This window comes from Triticum dicoccoides, chromosome 2B, assembly GCF_002162155.2.
Source record: "Triticum dicoccoides isolate Atlit2015 ecotype Zavitan chromosome 2B, WEW_v2.0, whole genome shotgun sequence".
In the NCBI taxonomy this organism is placed as follows: domain Eukaryota; kingdom Viridiplantae; phylum Streptophyta; class Magnoliopsida; order Poales; family Poaceae; genus Triticum; species Triticum dicoccoides.
The window spans coordinates 706,167,552-706,189,059 of NC_041383.1; the positions used below are offsets into that span (position 1 = coordinate 706,167,552).

General features: G+C 46.1%; 3 protein-coding genes across 3 annotated transcripts; 1 reads left to right on the forward strand and 2 right to left on the reverse strand.

Annotated features, from left to right (window-relative positions):
* The first annotated feature begins 5,132 nt into the window (after positions 1 to 5,132).
* On the forward strand, positions 5,133 to 6,973 carry LOC119365747 (BTB/POZ and MATH domain-containing protein 2-like). The gene has a single exon (XM_037631389.1). It carries the CDS (start codon positions 5,644 to 5,646, stop codon positions 6,736 to 6,738), a length of 1,095 nt encoding a protein of 364 aa, XP_037487286.1. The 5' UTR covers positions 5,133 to 5,643; the 3' UTR covers positions 6,739 to 6,973.
* An 88-nt stretch (positions 6,974 to 7,061) lies between these two features.
* Positions 7,062 to 11,325, reverse strand: LOC119365746 (probable histidine kinase 1). The gene is made up of 10 exons (XM_037631388.1): positions 10,765 to 11,325; positions 10,621 to 10,677; positions 10,291 to 10,518; positions 9,357 to 9,450; positions 9,057 to 9,263; positions 8,509 to 8,639; positions 8,264 to 8,313; positions 7,866 to 8,158; positions 7,464 to 7,567; positions 7,062 to 7,344 (listed from the first exon to the last, which is right to left on the reverse strand). Exons 1-10 carry the CDS (start codon positions 11,317 to 11,319, stop codon positions 7,240 to 7,242), a joined length of 1,824 nt encoding a protein of 607 aa, XP_037487285.1. The 5' UTR covers positions 11,320 to 11,325; the 3' UTR covers positions 7,062 to 7,239.
* Positions 11,326 to 18,265: 6,940 nt separating this feature from the next.
* Positions 18,266 to 20,421, reverse strand: LOC119361201. The gene is made up of 5 exons (XM_037626524.1): positions 19,509 to 20,421; positions 19,272 to 19,395; positions 18,935 to 19,122; positions 18,672 to 18,841; positions 18,266 to 18,586 (listed from the first exon to the last, which is right to left on the reverse strand). The coding sequence occupies exons 1-5, from the start codon at positions 20,419 to 20,421 to the stop codon at positions 18,350 to 18,352; spliced, it is 1,632 nt and encodes a 543-aa protein (XP_037482421.1). The 3' UTR covers positions 18,266 to 18,349.
* Between the last annotated feature and the right edge of the window lie 1,087 nt (positions 20,422 to 21,508).

Here is a 21,508-nt window from a genome sequence, read left to right on the forward strand (position 1 = left end):
CTTTCTTTTTTTTCCTTTTTTCCTTTTTCTATTATGTTGTGTGGAAATGTGTGAACTTTTTTCATCAAATACGATGAAGTTGTCTCAAATTCGATGATCTTTTTTTCACATTTGATGAACTTTTTCAAATTTGATGAACTTTTTTCAAAGTCAATGATTTTTTTAAACCAATGAACTTTTTCAAGATATGCAATATTTTATTTCAAAATTATGATTTTTTGTTTAAAACCAATGAATTGTTTTTCAAATCAATGAGTTGTTCTTTAAAAATCTATGATCCTTTTTCATTTTTGTGATTTTTCTTCAAAATTGATAGGCTTGTTTGAGGGATTTTCGCAAAAAAAAAAAGAGGGATTGCAATCGAGAGCGAACCTGTGGGATCGAGAGCGGTCTTTTTTTTAGACAAAAGCGGTCTTCTTTTTCCAGGAAGCGTGATCGGGAAGGTACCGAATAATGGGCCGGCTCATGAGGTGGGGCGCGTTGGCGACAGCTACCCAAGAGACCTCCTCTTCGGCGCCTTCTGCGCCCGTAAATGAGAGCAACGCCGACGCACGCCGCTTCGTGGGCCGGCCCATATACACGAGCAGTTCTGTCGATTCCCTCGATCGCTCAATCCCCATGATCGCTGTTTTTTTTTTGTGAGAGTACATGCTGTTAACTTGTATAAAAACATTGCAGGTTGACCTTTCAATACGATGATGGACCATTGCTCAGTTTGTTGACTATTGAATTTTACCTAAAAGTTCACAAAGAACTCATAAATTTACGAAAAAATTTTAAAAAATGTACAGGAATTTGAAAAGGTTCATCACTTTTGAAGAAAAAATTTCATCAATTTTGAAAAAGGGTTCGCAATAATGAAAAAAAGTTCGTTGATTTTGAAAAAGTTCATCAATATCGAAAAAAGTTCGCAAATTTGAAAAATAGTTCATCAAAATTGAGAAAAAACTTCATCAAATTTGAGAAAACAGTTCATTGATTTGAAGAGAAATCATCGGATTTGAAAAAAAGTCCATCCAATTTGAAAAAAGTTCATCGATTTTGAAGAAAAAGTTCACAAGTTTTAAAAAGTTCATCGAATTCAAAAAAGTTCATCAAATTTGAGAAAATTGTTCATCGATTTTGAAGAAAAGGTTAATTTTTTAAAAAAATAGTTCATCGAATTGAAAAAAAAGAAGTTCATCAAATTTGAGAAAACAGTTCATCGATTTTGAAAAAAAAGTTCACTATTTTTAAAATAGTTCATCGAATCAGGAAGAAGAAAAATGAACACAGAAAAAGGAAAAACAGAAAAATGAAGATAGAAAAAACAAAAAAAAAGAAGATAGGTAAGAAGATGAAGTTTATGACATCAAGTCGAGAGTGGCAGGGTAGTACATCAGTTTACAATTAGATAGGAAGTCCCAGGTTCGAATCGCAGCACTACCTAACGGTCTATTTTCTCTTTTTAGGAAAAAGAGAAAATAAGTAAGATGGGCCAGCCCAGCGGGAACAGTGGGGGTGCGCCCGTTTGCAGATAGTACTGTAACGGGCGCAGAGGGCGCCGAATAGGATTTAGCCTGTTTGGGCGCTTAAAGCGTGGAACGGGAGCTCCCAATGGAGAGAGCCTGGCTCTCATCATGAACGATGTTTTAAACCTTTGATGTGTGTTTTTCCTCACTAGTATTGGCCCGTGTATTTTTTTTAAGTATTGGCCCATCTATCGTAGGTCTATCATAGCGGACCCTAAACTGGGTTAGTTTAGTTGGACGGACTAACCCAACACACCTTCTCAAAAAAAAGAAAGACTAGCCCAGCACGCTTAAGTCGCACCGGAAACTGACAGCCAGAGGTCGAGAGCAGACATGACACCGCCACCGAACACAAGAGAATAGATTGATCGATACGTTCTTTCCCGTAGGTCAGAAGCACATAACACATATTCACTCAAACACACATAACATGGCATCCTAAACCCAAACCAAAAGCATGTTTGGCGAGGTTGTGTGCCTCTTGATTAGACTCACGACCCCCAAAGATGAAGGTACAATGCTGAAATTGCGCAGAAATACGTGTAATCTCCTTTAGGATGCTAGCATACATTCCTCCGGAGCCTTGGACAATACCAGGAACCACACCCTGGCAATCAGAAGCTATGACGACATGTGATAGTGTGAGGTCTTGTGCCAGCGCAAGTGCCTCTCAGCAAGCAAGACTTTGAGAGTTGTTGGGTCTGTAACTCCATAGCATCTAATGGCCGAAGATCCCATGAATACCCCTTTCGAATTCCTGTAGACGGCACTAAAAGTTCCTTCATTGACTAACCTGGCCACGGCCCCATCCACTTTGATCCCGGCCATCCCACTCGGCGGTGCAATCTACTTACGTTTTAATCGGGTCGGAGTAGCAGTATACATCACTAGAGGTTTTTTCGGCTTGCACTCTTCAAGCTCATGCAAATACTTCATGATGAAACCGTGTGTTGTTTGTGGTCTCTGGAAAATATTTTCATGAAGTGCTTTACGCATAGAGTGCCAGATTGCCCATAAACTGATCAAAACCTGATTGAACTCTTTGGACGGAAGAACCTCCATTAGTTCAAAAACCCATCGTCTAGCATCGGGCTCTCTGATACAGTTAATAGCTTCCACAAGGCTTGGGTCTTGAAGAGCCCATACACATCTCTCGCAACCGTGCAATGGAACAGAGAATGTTGCCATGGATCCTCCGCTCCACATAGTCTGCAAGATGATACAATGGACATGTTTCTATGATGAAGAAGGTCAGTTGTTGGAATTGATTACTGAGCTAGACGCCATAAAAAGATTTTTATCTTGGAAGGGACCTCAATCTCCCGGCGCGAGGCCTCTAGAAGTGATGGGAGATCTAATCTGGACTCGATCTTCGACCGGTGTAGCCCCTGCCTGGGCGCCAACTAACGGTACGTAGAACCATTAGTACCCTTGGAATGGTTGCGAACATGGTCGGAAGTGCCAAAAGGAGTTCACATGAAGGGGTTACCCAGGTTCAGGCTCTCTGGGAATGGTAATACCCTACGTCTTGCTTTTAATCTATATTCATGATGGAGTTCCTCGTATGAGGATTTACAATGGAGATGGTGTTTACGACCGAGAGTATAAACTACGTGTCTAGATGGGAAAGACTATCCCTAGCCCTGCCTTGTATAGACGACATGGGCTAGGGTTTACATGGGGGTTCCCCCGATTTTGCGCCGCCGTCATCTTGGCTTTCTCATCAAGATGATCCCCAAGCCCTATCCGGGCCTCCGGGCTCCCTCCTGTCATTGGGCTCCATTTGGGTCGTATGTGCCCCGTGGCAGGCCTGTTGTCAGGCTCCCCACTGAAAAGCCACCCCGGTGTATTGCATCGTCACCGTGGATGTGCGATAGATGTGTCTTCATAGCAGGATTCTGCACTAGTCGATACACATCAAAATAACTTTTTTGCAGAAGACATCCTATCTAGTAAATGTGTTTGCATGACAGTTATCTGACTAAGATACACGTCATTGAAGTCGTGTTGTATGTATTAATTGTGTTTCTAGATAGAACTTGAGATATGATGCATTAACCTACATGATAGGCATCACGGCCCGTGGATCCACCTTCCTAGAAGATTCGATGCTGCCATCCAAACAATCACCTTGAGAACAAGTCGTCGCTCTTGCAATGTAATTTTGGCGTGCCGAGAGAGAAAACAAACCACGAACCTCCTTGTGTGTGCCCAATTGGAGAAACAAATGCTGTCCTCTAAGTAAAAATCTGATGTGGCATCTATTTAATGAGAAAACAGAGAGTTACTGCACTAGTTTTAGAGATTGCTCTATTGACATCAAATGCAAGTTATTTCATAATTTACCTTAAAACCACATTAAATAGTATGTCTCTTGGATACAACAGTATGATACAATGCATGAGATGGGCACCTAGGCCCCGTGGCCGCAACTTTCGAAGACTACTCATAACGGGGAGTAACTTAGACTACTAACACTATGTTACTACCTTTGTAGTGTGGAGTAACATATGTGCGGTGTCATGCAACACTTTATTTATTATGTTCTAGACTCATCTTGTCTTGGTATGTGTGATGTCACTCATAGTATGAGTAACATACCCTCTCCGTTTTTATTTAGTCCGCATATTAGCTTTGTTCAAAGTCAAACTTTGTAAACTTTGACAAAGTTTATAGACAAAAATATTAACATATACAATAACAAATCAATACCATTAGATTCATTATTGAATATATTTTCACATTATATAGATTTGTTATTGTAAATGTTCATATTTTCTTCTATAAACTTGGTCCAAATTGACTTTGACCAAAACTAATACGCAAAGTAAATAAAAATGAAGGGAGTACTATGTTACCACATGCCTCCTTTTCCTCGTTAATTACTTGCGACATTATCTATGTTGCCTGGATATGTGTGATGTTACAGCTTATGTTATTGCCACTATGGGTAATCTAAAAGGTGTCGAGAGAGCAGTAGCGGATCTAGCCCAATGGGTGAGGGTGGGCCAACAATAGAACTGTTCATATTAAATATATTTTTCTTAATAGTTTCTTTTACCTTTTTTCCTATGCTATAAAACTATTCAAAAAAATCCCACCTCCGCCACTGCGAGAGAGTTACAATATTACCCTTCAAAAAGATATGGCTCTTATTAACATCAAATCCAAAACTTCCCCAAAAATTAGTATCAAATCCAGAACATTCAAAAAAACCAAATTTTTATGGGTACTATATTTTATATTTTGTTCTAGAAGACAATTAATATGAGTTCTCAGACTAATACTATAGACGTCAGTGAAGATATCCTATCTCATCTTATCTTTTCCTGCAAGGAAAGACATATCCTATGTAAAAAAAACACTTAATTGTGTATGCATTAATCAAGAGCTATCTTCCTAAAGACACACGCCATTACTAAAATTGTATGGCATGCATTAATTGTGTTTCTATCTAGGAACACAATTAATGAGCACCCTCCTATAGAAAGATACTCTAGACGATGCATTATCCCACGAGATAGGCACGTGAGGCCCCGTGCCGCAGCCTCCTCCACGCTATAAAATCCCCCCGAGCAATCCCCTCGAGAAGAACAAGTCCCCCGCTCTTCCAACCGCAACCACCACTCCACGAGCCTCCACGACGGCTGCGCTGTGCGAGCAGCGCACTCGTTCCCTCGCTGCTAAGGCTGCGCGGGCCCTCGGCCCATTAGGGCTCCCGGGCCTTAAAAGGGTACGGGCGGAATAAAACCGAAGTGGCAGGGGTTTGGACTGGGGCAGGCAATTTCCCTTCAGTTTCCGGGGTTTTCCTCTGCTCCGCCGTCTCCACCACCGCCGGCCGCCGCGACCTCGATTCCCCCCGCCCCCGTCGCGCGCAGGGGGCGATCCGAGGCCCGGCTTCCCGTCAGGCTTGGGAGGAATTCACTTCCGCCCCGACCTCCACGGATCCTCCCCCGGCTGGTCCCCCGATGGTCGTCTCCCCCGACGCCCGCCGATCCGCGGCCGGGGCGCGCCGCTGAGGCAATCGGGACCGATCCGCGCGGCCCTGCAATGCCCTCGGGGACGCCCGGCTCCAGAAACCCCTCCGCTGATAATCATTGGCCCGCCCCCTGCTCCTCCTCCTCCTCCTTCCATGGGTGATCACCGCGAATTCCCCGCCATCGCGCCGGGCCACTGCCTGCCCAAGACGTCGTCGATGAGCGTGACGGACTCGGTCACCGCCGTCCACGACTTCCGGGTCACGGGCTACTCGCTGCTCGACGGCATGGGCGTCGGCAGGTTCGTCAGCTCCAGCGTCTTCACCGTCGGCGGCCTCGACTGGGCCGTCAGGTTCTACCCGGACGGCTCCACCGCCAACTGCCTCGGCAACGCCTCCGCCTTCCTCTACTACTGCAGCCGCGACAAGGACGTCAGGGCCAGGTTCACCCTCAACCTCATGGAGAACGACGGCCGCCTCTCCCAGGTAACCAACTCCTACATGAAGCACACATTCTCTCCGGCGAGCGACAATTGGGGCTTCATCAAGTTCATCGAGAAGTCCAAGATCCAGGGCTCGCCCTTCCTCGAGAACGACTGCCTCACCATCAGGTGCCTGCTCACCGTCACCAAGGAGTCCCGCACCCAAGACGTCGAGACCAATTCGATCGTGGTTCCGCCGTCGAATCTGCACCAGGATTTCGGGAACATGCTGCGTGACGGGGAAGGTGCGGACGTGACGTTCACTGTGTGCGGCCAATTGTTCCATGCTCACAGGTGTGTTTTGGCCTTCCGCTCCCCTGTCTTCAGAGCAGAGCTCTTTGGCCCGCTGAGAGAAAATGCCACAGAGAGCATCAAGATAGATGACATGGAGCCTATGATATTCGAGGCGCTTCTTCACTTCATCTACACAGACACCCTGCCTGATAACTGCAATGATGGAAAGGCTGCGGCTATGCAGCACATGCTCGTCGCCGCGGATCGGTACGGCATCGACAGGCTAAGGTTGCTGTGTGAAAGAAAGCTGAGCGAAGCAATTGATGTGGAAACAGTGTCAACCACCCTGGCTTTAGCAGAGCAACACCACTGCTCGCAGCTGCGAGGAGCCTGCATCAGATTCATGGCGTCGCCGGACATGCTTGGCCCGGTCATGTTAACCGACGGATTCAAGCATCTCGTAGCTAGCTGCCCGCTGATTTTGAAGGAGGTATTGGACGAGGTGTCCCGCATTTGGCGCGACAAGTCTTCTTAGAAATAGAATAAGGTGACACCTTATCATGGACTGATAGGCGATACTGTTTTACTCTGGTTCAGATATCTTACATCTGTATGTCACAGTTATATCTCTTCCGTGTAAGCCTTTAAAATTTGCACTTTTGTATATACACATTACATGACAGAATGACCCAATGGCAACCTGTAGTGCTAAGTGTTAATGACAAATCTGTAGGTTTGGGCATCCTTCTCCTTATTATTTTTCTATGAATCTTGGAATTGCAATTTATTTGTATGTTTTCCTGATTCTTGATTGCATACATATACTAATTGCTGATATGAAGCAATAAATCAACACCCTGGCTGGTCTAACAAAACAAGGAAACTGTAAACCACATTCTTTAGCTTATACTACCACCCATGCTTTCAGCCCTGAAACATCTTTGCTCTTTTTCAAAAGCTGGTATTTCAGCAGTCAGACCAAATGTAGTACTGTCTGAAAGTTCTGGCACAGGAGTTTTGCCCATTGTCAGGAGCATCACTGTGCTTTTCCTGCAGGAATTGTGCAAGGCAGCATGACTGAAAATGTTGACCCTTCATTCTCCTTACTAAGCACAGTGAGAGTACCGCCCATCAAGTCCACCTGAATCATTGTGAAAATCAAATAACTGTTACACAACTTTTACACATACGAAGGCAAAAACACCTTAATATCTTAATGTTATCTTGAGGTCCAAGGATTCGAACTGAACAAATACATACCAACTGCTTGCAGACAGCAAGGCCAAGCCCTGTCCCGCCATATTTTGTTGTATGGTAATCATTGGTATGCATATACCTCTTGAACAGAAACGGTAATGACTTCTCTGCAGATGATCATAAGCCGAAAGAACCAGCAAAAATGAATGAGAAACATATTCAAGAAACTTATAAATGTTTCCCTGTCAAGTGAAACATGCAAACTATGATCATGCAGATGTACTCCCTCCGTTCCTAAATGTAAGTCTTTGTAGAGATTCCACTATGAACCACATACGGATGTACATGGATGCATATTAAGTGTAGATTCATTCATTTTCCTCCGTATGTAGTCCACCTAGTGGAATCTCTAGAAAGACTTATATTTAGGAACGGAGGGAGTATATCAAAAGTATCAGCAAAAACCTGGTGTCCCCATTCCAGTGTCATAAACATCGAAGCGAAGCCAAACAGTTTCCTCCGTACAATTTTCATTTGATGGAATGCCATTCTGATGAGCATCTGCACGGTTTGAGCAATGCGAGGCATCTTTATCACTATGGCTTGGCCAGGCAGCATAATATTCTGTTGCAGTGTTAACTGGGCTTGCATAATGAGGCCTTGTATGTTCTCTTTTGCATTTCAGTTGCTGCTTATCTACAATATTAAGGTTTATCCCAACCTTCCCTTCATGTGTAAACTTCACCGCATTGCTGAAACTGTTTCAAATGTTCGTACAATATCCAAGCATATCTGTTCATTATCTTTATTAAACCTCTTAAGAAGGCCAGTATGCCTTAGGAATAAATGAAACAGAAGCTCACCTGATTAAGTTTGTCAGAATTTCCTGAATCTTTTGTGCATCAGTTATGACCTATACAGACATTGAAAAAACTTAGGTAACTATATCATTTGTAAGTCAGCTGAATCCCTGGACTGCCAACAATCTCTCCTAACAGTTACTTATATAATCTCTTAAGGCAATTGGATTCAAGTTGCAAATACATTAATATAGACCTGATCAATACAAACAAAAAGCATGCAACAAAATATGGATAATTGTCAGTACCTCTGATGGAACATCATCACCTATGCACCCTTCAAGGGTCAATTCCTTCTTCATAAATGATGATGCAGTTTGGAGTACATGTTTAACTATTTCCCTTGGTCTAAATATTGCCGGATGTAGTTTCATAACTCCTGAAATAATGAAGGTAGGGAAAAAATCTACTTCAGATATCAAGCATGTTTGGCACATATACTAATTAGCACTAACAATTAGAGGAACAAATACTAATGCACAACCGACTTTTGAGATATTTTTTAAACGAATCTTAAAACTCATCTCCACTTGGAAAACCTCATTCTTGACTTATTTGCTACACATAACTATTAGATATATGGGCCTATACCGTACTAAAATTAGTCAACATTATTACTAATCATCAACCAGTGTTGTTGTGCCTTTGCATTAAAAGAACTGAATCAGTACTAATTATCAACCAATTTTCAAGTTAGTTACGTGCTAGGCTAGTTGCAGTTATCTAGTAGGAAATCCAACAATGTAACTAATCAACGGAGCAATGATTTCACTTAAATATCGTATGGTTTAAATACCCGACTCTTCTTTGGAGAGACCAAGGATGCCATTGATCGACTGTAACACAGCATTTCCAGCGGATAACATAACCTCTAGCAACTGATGTTGTTCTTGATCCAGTTTGGTAGTTGCGAGAATGTCAGCAATGCTAAGGACTTCTGAAAGGGGAGATCTGATCTCATGTGACATTGTGGCTAGCATTTGTTGTGCTTGTGTTGTTTCTTCTGCATTTTTTAGATAAGTGGAAGTACTCAGTATACCATTCTGAACCAAAATGCAATAAATCAATACTAGAGTAGAATGTACAGCATGCAAACCTGTAATATTAAGTGATCTGCTATGCTCTGTTTCCTTGGCTTTTTGAACAGCTTCCCTCACCCTTATGTCTGTCATTTTCTCTCTTGTTTTCACCTAAAGCGCATTGAAGTAGATACAATTCAGAAGCCCTTTTGTGATCCTTGTTCCCCATAGAGTTAGATTTTTAGATTTTTAGTTTTCCTTTGGGGCTAATCTCAAGCCCCCCTGTTGTTTTCTTATTTCTTTCCTTTTTCTTCTTCTTGTTGTTTAGTTCTAGATTGGTCTTCCTTTTTTATTTTCTTTTGTTCTTGTTTTCCCCTGTACAGTGACTCTCTTTTTATTTATATAAAAATTGCAGTGGGGTTTTTACCCTACTGTACATAGTCAAAAAATTCAGAAGCATAGAATTAAGATGTAATTTCAATGTGGAACAACATGCGTATGCAGTGTATGAAATGCGATCAGTTTGGGGAATTATTTTTAAATGAAAATAGTATCTCGGCTCTTGTGGAAAATACTCTCAAACTCAAATAGTAGTTTATAAGATCACTGAACAATGCTTTTCATGCGCACTATCAAAGCTGAAACCTTGAAGACCAACAAGGATGGCAACACTGTTTTATTCATGGAGACCAACAAGGATGACGATGCTAGTTTATTAATGGAGACCAACAAGGATGAATTTTCACTAGAGAAAAAAGTGTACAATTGTGTAAAGGAAACAAGGGCAACAAAGAAGCAGATAATCAGTTTCAGAATAAAGCTGGGACCATAATAAATCTTACTCCCTCCGTCCGGAAATACTTGTCATTGAAATGGATGTATCTAGATGTATTTTAGTTCTAGATACATCCATTTTCATCCATTTTGATGACAAGTATTTTCGGACGGAGGGAGTAGTATTCTCTAGATTTTGAAGCAATGGAAATTAAAGAATTCAATTTAACAAATTACCTGGTCTGTGATGTCCATTGCAACATAATTCACACCAATTGTTTCCCCAGACTTGGTGAAGACCGGTTCAATGTATACCACAAAGGTCTTTTGTCCAAACAATGGAGTATCAAATACAAACTCTCTCTTAGTCGGTATACCCTTGGCCATAACCTCTCTCTTGACCTTATTCATCTCGTCTATACCCTCTCCTGACAACATCTCATGGTCTGTTTTACCAATAACATCCTGAAAACAAATTGTGATCCAGACAAGAATTACAACTTGAAGTTCAAGATTAAAGAGCAGCACACAATGTGGAGCGGAAAAATCAGCGGCAAAGGAATTCACCTCATCTGCCAGTGTCGGAAAGTGATTAAATATGTAGCGGTACCGCAACTCAGCATCCTGAAAAGAAGAAGAAATTGTTATCGTTACCATATCATCAAATTTCATGGCAAGTTGTAAAAGGTGTGGAAAAGCATAAAGGCAGACCTGATGAGCAATCACAATGGGGGCACTTTGGAGAATGAGGTGCAAGAAATAATCGGCCCGTTTTAACATCCCAGAGAATTCCTCCGCCGGTGTTTCTGGCTGAAATTTCTTCATATACTCCTCCAGCTTCTCCTCCAAGGAACGCTCCCTTTGCAGGTCTGCCTGGTGCGCTTTCTCCGACCGCAGCGCTCGCCGTTTCCAGTAGGAGATAGTGTCATGCTCTGCATCATCTTCAAGCTCCTGGTCATGAGAAGTGTCACTGCTCTCTTGGCTCGAACACTTCAGGGCATTGTGACGTTCCTCCTCCTCTAGCATTTGCTGCTTCTTTTGCCCGATCTCTTTTCGCTGCTCAGAAAGACGAGCGAGCTCTTCATTCAGGAGCTGGGCAGTGTTGACCCTCTTGTATTCCCACTGCTTCACAAAGGACTGCATTTGAAAAGCGCCTTTCTCGGTGTTTGCTATTTCCATTAGCCAGTTGAGATCCACACGACGGGGTTGCTCCCTGAATTCGACATCCTTGAGCGCATCTTCGCGGTCCTTCCCAGGATTCTCCATTTTGTACTGTCGTTACCTGGCAAGATTGTGCATTACTCAAACGATGCCAGCGATTGTTTCACGCGGCAGTAATTAATTACCTAGGAATGCAGCTCATGAACACAATTTACTGTCAATGTTCCTGGGCTACTGAAGAAGGTGCCGTCACTTTCTTCCCAAGACACTGGAAAACGTACTAGTAGTAGTAGTTGTATAAAAACGAATCTGAGATTCTACTGGTACCTTGTGCGCGCTTACTCGAGAAACCAAAAGAATCAAACAAACATACACAAAAGTAATGGGAAAATGAGATGTGCAAATCTCTGAGACTAACATTCAGGCCATCTGATTCTGAACTGAACTTTCCAAAAGAACAGACAGCCCCGGAATCGCTACGATCCAGATCCTCTGCTCCATTTCATTCGAATGGAAAGCACTGCCGTCACCAAGCATCTGACAAAACGACTAATCTAGCTCACGGCACAGTCAAATTAAGATCGCGCGCACTCACCACTCACTCACATGAAAGCCACGGAGCACGGGAAAATTACCTCGGGGCCGGACGGCACGCGCGCGGCAACAGTGGAAGGAGCTGCAGGCGCAGGGGCAACGAGCGAGGGACTGACGGAGAGCGGGGAGGAGGGGGTGAGTCAACCGGTCAATGCGTTGCACAGCGCTGGGACTGGGAGAGTTTGCGGGGGTGTGTGTCTAATGGTGGTGCGGCCATGTGACGGGAAACAGTATAAAACGCGGAGGCGCCAACGGGCTTGCAACTTGAAAAGAAACATGTGCGCGCCGGCGAGGGACGGGGAAATGGAACGATTTTTTAAAACATCTTCTTATAAGAAGCGAGTCAATGGTCGTGATGGTTGATTTGATGTTAGTACATTCATCTGTGGTGGTCCCTCCTCCCAAAAACACGTCCTGCATTAACTTAATCAAATCAAATTTTATCAAAATCTTAAAAAAATAAGACCAACCCAAGGGCTAATCATCATTGGCTTTTATTTATATACGAGAAACTCCGTGAGCACCGTGTGTTAGAGGCGAGGCTCGAACCCTGGCGGGCTGACAGCTACCCCAATTGCTCAGCCAATGGGTTGACGCCCCGTCCTCGATCTTTTTATAATCTTAATTAAATCAAAACTTCCCTTATCTTCTCTAGTCATAGCCAAATCAAAATCAACTCTTACCAGAAACCTCAACTAAATCAAAATTTTCCTAACTTTCCTATACCTATACTCAAATTAAATCAAATGTTACAAAAAATCAAAATCAAAACTTTCTTTGTCTTTCCCTATCTATACCCAAATCATCAAATCTTATTAGAAACCTCAACTAAATTAAAACTTTCCTTGTATTCCCCTGTCCGTACTCAAATCAAATCAAATATTACCAAAATTTGTGTGTACCCCCGGTTGCCGAAGCTTGGCTCCACCGGAAGCTCAAAGGATCATACGCCAACGTTACCGGTTTTCTTGCCTGCAACACAGGGACACAAACACAACTTTCTTCAAAATTCATACCTCCCATCGGCAACAAAAGACACACATTAATGAACTGCACCACGACGGTGCGGTCGCCCGGGATGAACTCGACATGGTCCGTCTGGCGTACGAGCACTACATGACCATCCTCGGATCCTCCGAAGATCGCACCTTCTCCATTGATCAGGACCTCATTGATACTCTCCACTTCAACCTCGACGAGCTCGAGAAGCCTTTCACCGAAGACTTTCACCGAAGACGAGATGCGGTGAAGCGGTTGCCCACTAGGAAGGCACCCGGACCCGATGGGTTCTCCTGGGAGTTCCTACATGTATGACGCCCTATATAAAAGGCGATTTATGTGTTGCATTTTACAAGATGCTCGCAATGAACAGTCGTGGATTCCAAAAACTAAACGAAACATTGCTCACTCTCTTGCCAAAGAAGCCGACCGCCCCACCATCTTCGACTACCAACCAATCAGTCTCATTCACCTCTTTGCCAAACTTTCTGCGAAGGTTTTTAACCTAAGGCTCGCACCGCGCCTCTGCGAGCTTGTGTCCATGGAACCAGAGCACTTTTGTGGCCGGCCGGAGCATCCACGACAACTTCTTGTTGGTTCAGCAAACGGCGAGGCACCTACACCAGATTCGAGCACCCCGGGCAATGCTCAAACTGGACATTGCGCGTGCCTTAGACTTCATATCTTGGGCCTTTCTTCTCCAAGTTCTCCAACACCTTGGTTTTGGTGCCAGATGGCGTGAGTGGATCTCGATTCTCGTCTCCTCCGCCAAAACGCGTGTCTTAATCAACGGACGCCCCGAGACACTGATCAACCACGCCCAAGGTCTATGGCATGGCAACCCGCTCTCCCATATGTTGTTCATCCTGGTCATCGATGTGCTAAACTTTCTTCTACAATGCGCATCAATGGTAGCATCCTTCGGCCTATATCACCAACAGGCATAGCAGCAACATATCGCGATTTGCCGACTATGTGGTCATCTTCTGCCACCCAGACCAATCCGACCTCACTGCCATTCAGGGTATCCTCCACACCTTCGGAGTGGCCTCAGTCCTGCGTGCCAACTTTGGCAAATGCTCATTCACTCCCATCCAGTGCACGCCAGAGGTCGTGACTGCCATGGGAACGGTCCTGCTCTCCTGCCCTGTTACCCACTTCCCGATCAAATATCTAGGCTTGCCTCTTTCCATCCGCAAGCTTCACTCATCCGCTCTCCTACACCTCATCGAGAGGCTTGTCAAGAAGCTCTCCTCCTGGCACGCCTCCCTCCTATCCCGTGGCGAGAGGCTAGCTCTTGTGCATCAAGTGCTCAGCGCCATGCTGGTACATCTTCCGCTTTCCATGGCGATCTTCCCACCGATCCTAAATCAAGCTACCCGCATTATGCATGATTTCCTTTGCCATGGGAGGAAGGAGGCCAAAGCCAGGAACTGCCTGGTCAATTGGAAGTGTGTGTGCCGCCCTTTGGAGCACGACAGGCTTGGCATCTACAACCTTCAACATGCCGGCATCATTTTGCGTATTCGTTGGTTATGATTGCAGCCAACTGACCCGGATCGACCTTGTAGTCATCTCAACTTGTCGTGCGAACCAGAGGTTAGGCAAATCTTCCGCGCTTTGACTTCATGGACTCTTGGGGACGGTCGTCTTTGCATGTTCTGGACCGATCATTGGCTCGACGGAGCTTCCATCGCCGAGCTTGCCCCACCTTGGCTTCCTCATGCCTCATCGCCGGAGAAATCGGCGCCTAGGCTGCGATGCCATCCCGGAGCACTCTTGGATTCAAGACATATAGGGTGCTCTTGGGCGAATATGGTGAATCCTAACGCTTTGTGCGCACAACGCGAATCCCCGGCGTTGCTTATTCATGTGGATGCGTGCCCCTTGCATGTGCATGTTTCTTTCCTCTCTCTCTCACTGCACACACGATGCACATACTGATACATGCATGCCTACTTTATCTTCCCTCTCCCTTCTAGTTAAATCACCTTTTATTTTGCTTTGACAATTTAGATGGTTCATATCTTTCAAATCAAAATTGTGTTTTTAAAACTTTTTACATATTTGAACTCGTGGTGCCAAGCCCTTTCGAACAAGATCAGGTTTGGTTACATTTGAAACACATTTTTGTTTGAAACAGTGAAGAACTTTCTAGATTGTAGGTCTGCACTTTGTTAGAAATATTAAAGAACTTTGCTAGAAATTTTATCTAGAGCCGAAGAACTTTGTTAACACGGTGTCTGAACTTTGCCATAAAAAATAGAAGAACTTTATATACACAGTGTGATTGTTAGTTCGTGGTGTGTGAAAAAGAGGAATCCCCAGAATATTAATTTTGAATGTGAGATTATAATTAGCATCCAGGTAGGTTAGGCGCCAAACTAAAAAGTATTGCAGTCTAGTATTGCCACCTAAAAACATGATGAATGCAGCGACTTGTGGCAAAGAATATAAAAGACTTGCATGGCTGACACGATGGTGGCCCATGTCGATTGGACATCACGCTTAATGAGTGGCAGCGCTTTTATTGTGCGTGCATAGAGTTAGAAAAAATCCATGTCCGCTCTTGGGCCTGCAGCCATGGTCGAGTATGTGGACCTTTGGAGGCTCCTATGCACCGTCTCGCTCGGATTGGAACCCGACAACATCCGGTGGCATTGGACAGACAGCGGAGTTTATTCGCCAAGACCTGCTATTGAGCACTATTCCAGGGATCCACGGGCGCCTCGTACTGTTAGTTGACATCGAAGAACTGGGCACCGACTGGTTTCAAGCTTTTTCTGTGGTTGGCTGGCCTGGACCGATGCTGGACTACTACCCGCCTTGCCGCCACGCACTGCCGCACAAACCTCGAGTGCATCCCGTGCGACCATGAAGATGAAACCAGGCACCATCTCCTTTTCGGCTGCATCATCTCCCGCTCCGTATGTCACAACACCTTTCACTGGTGCTGCCTCACCGTCCAGCCTTCTGATGGTATGATTGATCTTTTTGAGTGGTGGTCCTCCGCTCTTCATCCATCCCCCGTAAGTCATCGCAAGGGACTTGGATCTCTAATTGCTCTCACCACTTGGATGATCTAGAAGCACCCAAACGCATGCATATTTGATGGCGTGACCCCCTCTCATACCCACCTGCTGCACACTATACAGGAGGAAGCTCGCACCTAGGCCAAAGCAGGTGCTAGAGGGCTTAGTAACATCATCCATGTAACCTGATGTCTCTGTACTTGGGGCTGAGCAACCCCTTCTCTTGATGCTCACTAGCATCCTCGTAAGCGCCTTCTAGTGTACGCTCTATGAGGCTTGCAACCATGTAACTTCTCCCCTCTATCAATTGAATGATACACATCCTGTGTATTCGTGAAAAAAAATTGTTAGTGGTCTTGGTGTTAGAAACATACAAGCACAAAACTTTCGCCTCGTGTTGCAATTTGCTTATAAGTTCATGCATACTACAAACCTACCAAAGGGAGATTGGATGCTACACCATTCCCCCCTGTACAATGCGATCGAACCATGGTATTGTGCAACATTTTCGTTGGGCTAGGCCAGAATAGCACTTTCTAGCAAAACTATCTACAAACACACTCGTAGCCTGAGAGAAATCTCCCTATGCTCTATTGGGAATGGTGTGGCCATTTTCTTCTGTCATGACAGATGACTTGAACTAGAGCCATTTGCAGTAGTATTCCCTGTTCTATACTCCCACCATAGTACACCAAATGCACTCGTCGCCAATGTACTGCAAGCAAGCGTGGAATGAGGCTTTGTAATAGGCTAGCCGGCGAAAGTGCTATTGTGAGCTCGAGCTCACAGGCACCCTTTGCCACAGTACAAACAAAAAAAATATTTAAAAAGTTCAAAAAAATCTGAATTTTTTTGGCAACAAACATTGACATATTTTTCACATGCGTACAAATTTTCATGACAAAATGACATTCATGCAGGTCTCAGCAAAAAAAACAAAATCGATGCTCCAAAATGCTTCCAAAAACAGTTTTTTTGGAGCATGATTTTGTTTTTTTGCTGACACCTCCACAAATGTCATTTCATCACGAAAATTGGCACGCATGTAGAAAAAACATCAAAGTTTCTTGACAAAAAAATTCAGATTTTTTTGAATTTTTTTACTATTTTTTCGGATTTTACTGTTCATCCGGGATCACTGGTGCCCGGGATCAATTCCTCCGCGTCCGCTAGCCGGCCACTTCTCGTGAGTTGGCTAGTTTGAATTCGTTGTTGCGGGTTGTGTCACTAGCGGAGGTGCTGAATTCCTTAAAACCACTCAATGGGGAAGTTGTCACAACAAGAGGGGCATATGTGGCTCTCTCTTCCGACATACCTGACGCGGGGTTGCTTTCGATCTAAGCGTCAGGTACCTCGATGTACTCAATGGCAAATCAGACTGGGGCAACACCCCAGACACGCCATCGAACTCTAGATCTAGCACCCCACCACGACTAAACGCCGAAGGAGGAAACCATACCTGTCATCCACGAACCACGAACTCAGCACACGTCCCGTCTTTCAGATGTCGTCGATGCATACCACAATCTGCATCCGCTCCTGGACTACCTCCCAAGCTCCGTGCCAATGCTGGAGCAAACGATGTCGCAACGGCAGAGCCCGAGGACACAGATCCACCACGAGGATGCCGCCGCAGCCATGCCATCCTTGCTTGAACAGACTGGTTTCCAAATCCATCTCCAACCATAGGGCTGATGGCCTCGTCAGGGAAGGATCTGAAGAATCTTTATTCAACATCGTCATTATAATCGCTGAAGCCAAGACGATGAACAATCTAAAAACCTAGACTACAAGGGAGTAAAAACGATCCACATGCATGGATCCGACGACCCCCCTCATCACCGACGACCGAGGTTGCTGGCGGAGGAGAGTCGCTGGAGGACGGCGCTGGAAGATTGGCGTCTCCTGGTGGCAGCTAGGGTTGGAGCCACCAGGGACGAGAGGAACGGAAGCATATGCATGACCTATATGACAACAACAGGTCGACTCTACACAGATACTTCTACTTGTGTCTTAAGACTACAATAACAACATATGTTTATCACATTATTAATTAATTGAGCATGTTTATTACTGCCTCAGTTTGTTTTTAATATGCATACAATTTTTTTCTAAAGTCTAACGTCATAATTGACCAAATTTATATTTAAAAACATCAATATATACAATACTAAAATTATACAATATGAAAACTAATTTCATAATGCATCTGATGATATTGATTTGGTATTGTGAACATTGATATTTATTTAGATAAACATGGTCAAACTTTACTATGTTTGACTTTAACAAATCTTATATGCGAAGTAAAAAAACGAATACGTACATAAGTAAAAAGTGCTACTACAACTATTACATAAATAAATAGAACACGCCATGAATACTTATACGTTTATTATTACGTCCACAACAACGGCACATACAAGTTCATTACATAAATATAAATAGAACACACCATGAATACATAAAAGTAAAAATGTGTTCCTGCGATTATTACAGATACTACGATCTTACGACACGGCAGCACCGGCGGCGCCGCTGCCACCGGCCTGATCGTCATTTCCACGGGGAGGGACGCGGTGGCAGTTCTTGGTTACCCTCTGCATCAGCTCCTTAAGAATATCGTACAGTTGTCTTTTCTCCATCACAAAGCCATCCACCTCCCTCCTGATCTTGGACAGTTCACTCCCCACACGCTTGGCCGAGTCCTTCTCGAATCTCTTGATCTTATGGTTGAGTTCTCTTAGCTGCACCAAATCCCAATTGACACATGAATGTAGTCCCAAATGACACATGAAAATGCAGTCCCAAATGACAAATTAACTTAATTACCCTGCTAAATAGAACTTTGCGATTATTACTGTCTGGAGCTCTTTGGTTGCGGACGCTCCTGACCTCGGAGGCCAGCGATCCCAGCTCCCTCACGGCCATGTCCGCGGCGTCACGAAGGTACCGCCGCGTCTCCTTTTCCTCTTGCTCGGTGGGCAGCGTCGGCGGCGCAGCTGGATGGAACGTAGAGTAGTGTCACCAACGCAATTGTACGTACAAAGATGAGTGAAATTACTGAAGATTCAGGTAGGTGGCAGAGAATGTACGCCGCCGCGTGCCCCTCTCTGGCGCCCAGGGCGAGCCGGGGTTCTCCGGAGGAGCGCGGACCATGGTAGAGCTGCTGGCGGCGGCGGCGCTGCCGATGACGTCCTCCAGCGGACCGGCTTTGTTCCTCATCTTGCGGATGCAGGACTCAACATACTCAGGAACCGACTCGGGCGTGAGGTCGCGCAGGCTGAATCAAAGAGAATAAACAGAAGGAAAATGTAGTGAAAATTAGCAGGCAGTGGAGATATTCAAACATTTCAATACATGGAAATTATATGGGACGCACGCTACACTATCTCATCTCACGCATAAAGAAGTGCCCCAGTCATCACTTACCACCTGTAAATTCGTTGGGTGCCGGAATTTGGGCCTTGGGCGGCGGTGCCTTTGAGTTCGAGGATAATGTGCGTGTATGTTCCGTCCGTCGCGCGGTGCACCGACAAGGTCACCGGCCCTAACGCTGCACAAAAATCACAGGAACAAACTCCTCAGGATGATCATGCATGCATGGCGATCGATTTCATATAGTTTTAAAGGGTTGCCTAGGGTTTCGATGTATGCTTAGTTGCTTACCGCTGTGGTTCCTGACCTCTCTGACGACGTAACAGTGTTCGCACGATTCTTGCTCTGGCTGCGCTGGTGCCACTGCCGGAGCCGTCACCGGCGGGTCCGGGTCCGGGATGCTGGCGGCGCCACTGGGACCCGAATCGTCGCCGGGCTGCGGCGCAGGGGCGAAGAACTGGCCCTCTCCACCTTCCTGTGACGGCTTCGGTATTTTGTCGCCCTGAAGGCCATGCGCCACCACCGGTGGCTCCATGTCCGGGATGCTGGGGGTGCCACTGCCGCCAGGGAGGTGTACTTCTTCGTCTTCTACGTAGAGGTCAGTAAGACCCAGATTGGCCATTATCTGCTGGTATTCGAGTGCGGACATCACCTCCGGCGACGGCTCGCTTAGGCCTTGCATCTGCTGGTGTTGGAGTTGCATCGTGGCCGGCGAGTCGACTAGCATCTGCTGGTGATGGAGTGGCATCGCCGACAACGACTCGCCCATCATGTGCTGGTTCTGGCCAACATGGAATGGCACCGTTGCCGGCGAATCGCCAGGTTGACGCTGGAGTGGCATCGCCGGCGCTGGTTGAGGGTAATGAGAATGTACCATGGAAGGCGCCTGCTGGGGTTGGAATGCCATCGGCGGCGCCAGTTGAAGCTGCTGCACGTGGACCATGGGAGGCGTCTGATGGTGATCGAGTTGCATTGCCGACGCCGATGGCAAGCCGGCCATCATTTGCTGATCAGAGACGACGGGCTGTGCGTCCGCGGCGGCTCTTGCAACCGCGAAGGCCGGCTGGGCGTCGTCGTGAGCCGCCAGAACCTGTTGCTGCTGGTGGCGCTCAGCGGGCACGGCCTTGTCCCCTCGGGCAAAGCGGAGGAGCTCGTCATCGCTGTCGGAGTCGTAGAGGAAGCGCCAGGAGCCCTCGCCGTCCATGGCAACTCGGATCGCCGGAGTGGCGGAGGAAGACGTGCGTGCGTGCGTCCGTCGACGGAAGTTGCCGACGGGGGATGGTGGGTAAGTGCAGTGTGCGTCGCAGTGCGCGGAGGCGTGTATATGCGGCGCGAAGGGGCGGCGGTTCTAGGAGTTGGGACGTGACGGTTGGAGTGGACATGGCGGTTCGCGACCGCACGTACGCCCGCGTTTTGCCTGACGTGCCGGCGGTTGGAAGAGAGGGCGAGAAGACGTCTTTTTTTTCCCGAGAGAAACGGCAGTTTTAGAGGCCCGTACGCATGTGCAGTTGCAGAGTAGCAGAAGCATGCGCGCACGTGGTGACTATGCGGACAACTCCCTTGTTTTATTTTCGGTCGCATCTATTCTAAAAATGTTCCCCCGCTTTATATATAAATCAATCATCATCGAACCAACCGATACAACACACCCAACAACTCGATAGACCACATATGCACCCAAGGCAAGATACAAGGGCGATTGCGAAAGCTTCACGACCCCAAAAGACTCCAAGCAAACTAATGGAAGGAAACCGCTTGACGTCTCCAGAGCCCTCCAACGTGAGTGAGTCAGAACGAAGTTAAGAAGCCATGCACGACGAATTGCAAGTTCTAAGGTTGTGCCTTCAGAAAGGACACGACACCGGAGTGCCGCCACCGCCTGATCTAGGGATCAAGGTTTCCCCCGGAGCAAGAAGGAGGACGAAGAGGAACCACAACAACACTTTCAAGAAGGAGACGCCGCCCATAGGCGCCGCCGCCGTTGGCCTAGCAGAGCCAGAGAGGGTTTTCACCCCAGCAAGCCCTCTTCCCCTCCGGGACGGAACACAATAGGCCACGAGGACGACTGCCGCACCACCCCCAGCCGTCGCACACTAGCCGCCACGCCGCCCACACGACCATGGCAACCAGCCACCGCCCGAGCGGCGAGCCCCGCTCACGGGAACCACCACTCCCACCACCAAGGCCGCCGCCTTGATATCCATGCCCCAACTCCATCCCTGTCCCATGCTTGAACAACGACGACCAAAGGAATGGGCGGGAAGGAACCTCCTTCCCCACCCTGGATGGCT

Bases quoted from the DNA above. Each gene is read 5' to 3' on its own strand.
- LOC119361201 (XM_037626524.1), bottom strand. From the start codon at position 20,421: ATGGACGGCGAGGGCTCCTGGCGCTTCCTCTACGACTCCGACAGCGAT. The intron at 19,396-19,508 runs GTAAGCAACTAA...ATTTTTGTGCAG, and splicing joins AGAGGTCAGGAACCACAGCG to CGTTAGGGCCGGTGACCTTG. The intron at 19,123-19,271 runs GTAAGTGATGAC...TCTTTGATTCAG, and splicing joins ACCCAACGAATTTACAGGTG to CCTGCGCGACCTCACGCCCG.
- LOC119365747 (XM_037631389.1), top strand. From the start codon at position 5,644: ATGGGTGATCACCGCGAATTCCCCGCCATCGCGCCGGGCCACTGCCTG.
- LOC119365746 (XM_037631388.1), bottom strand. From the start codon at position 11,319: ATGGAGAATCCTGGGAAGGACCGCGAAGATGCGCTCAAGGATGTCGAA. The intron at 9,451-10,290 runs GTAATTTGTTAA...AATGCGCTTTAG, and splicing joins CAATGGACATCACAGACCAG to GTGAAAACAAGAGAGAAAAT. The intron at 8,314-8,508 runs GTACTGACAATT...ATGTCTGTATAG, and splicing joins GTGATGATGTTCCATCAGAG to GTCATAACTGATGCACAAAA.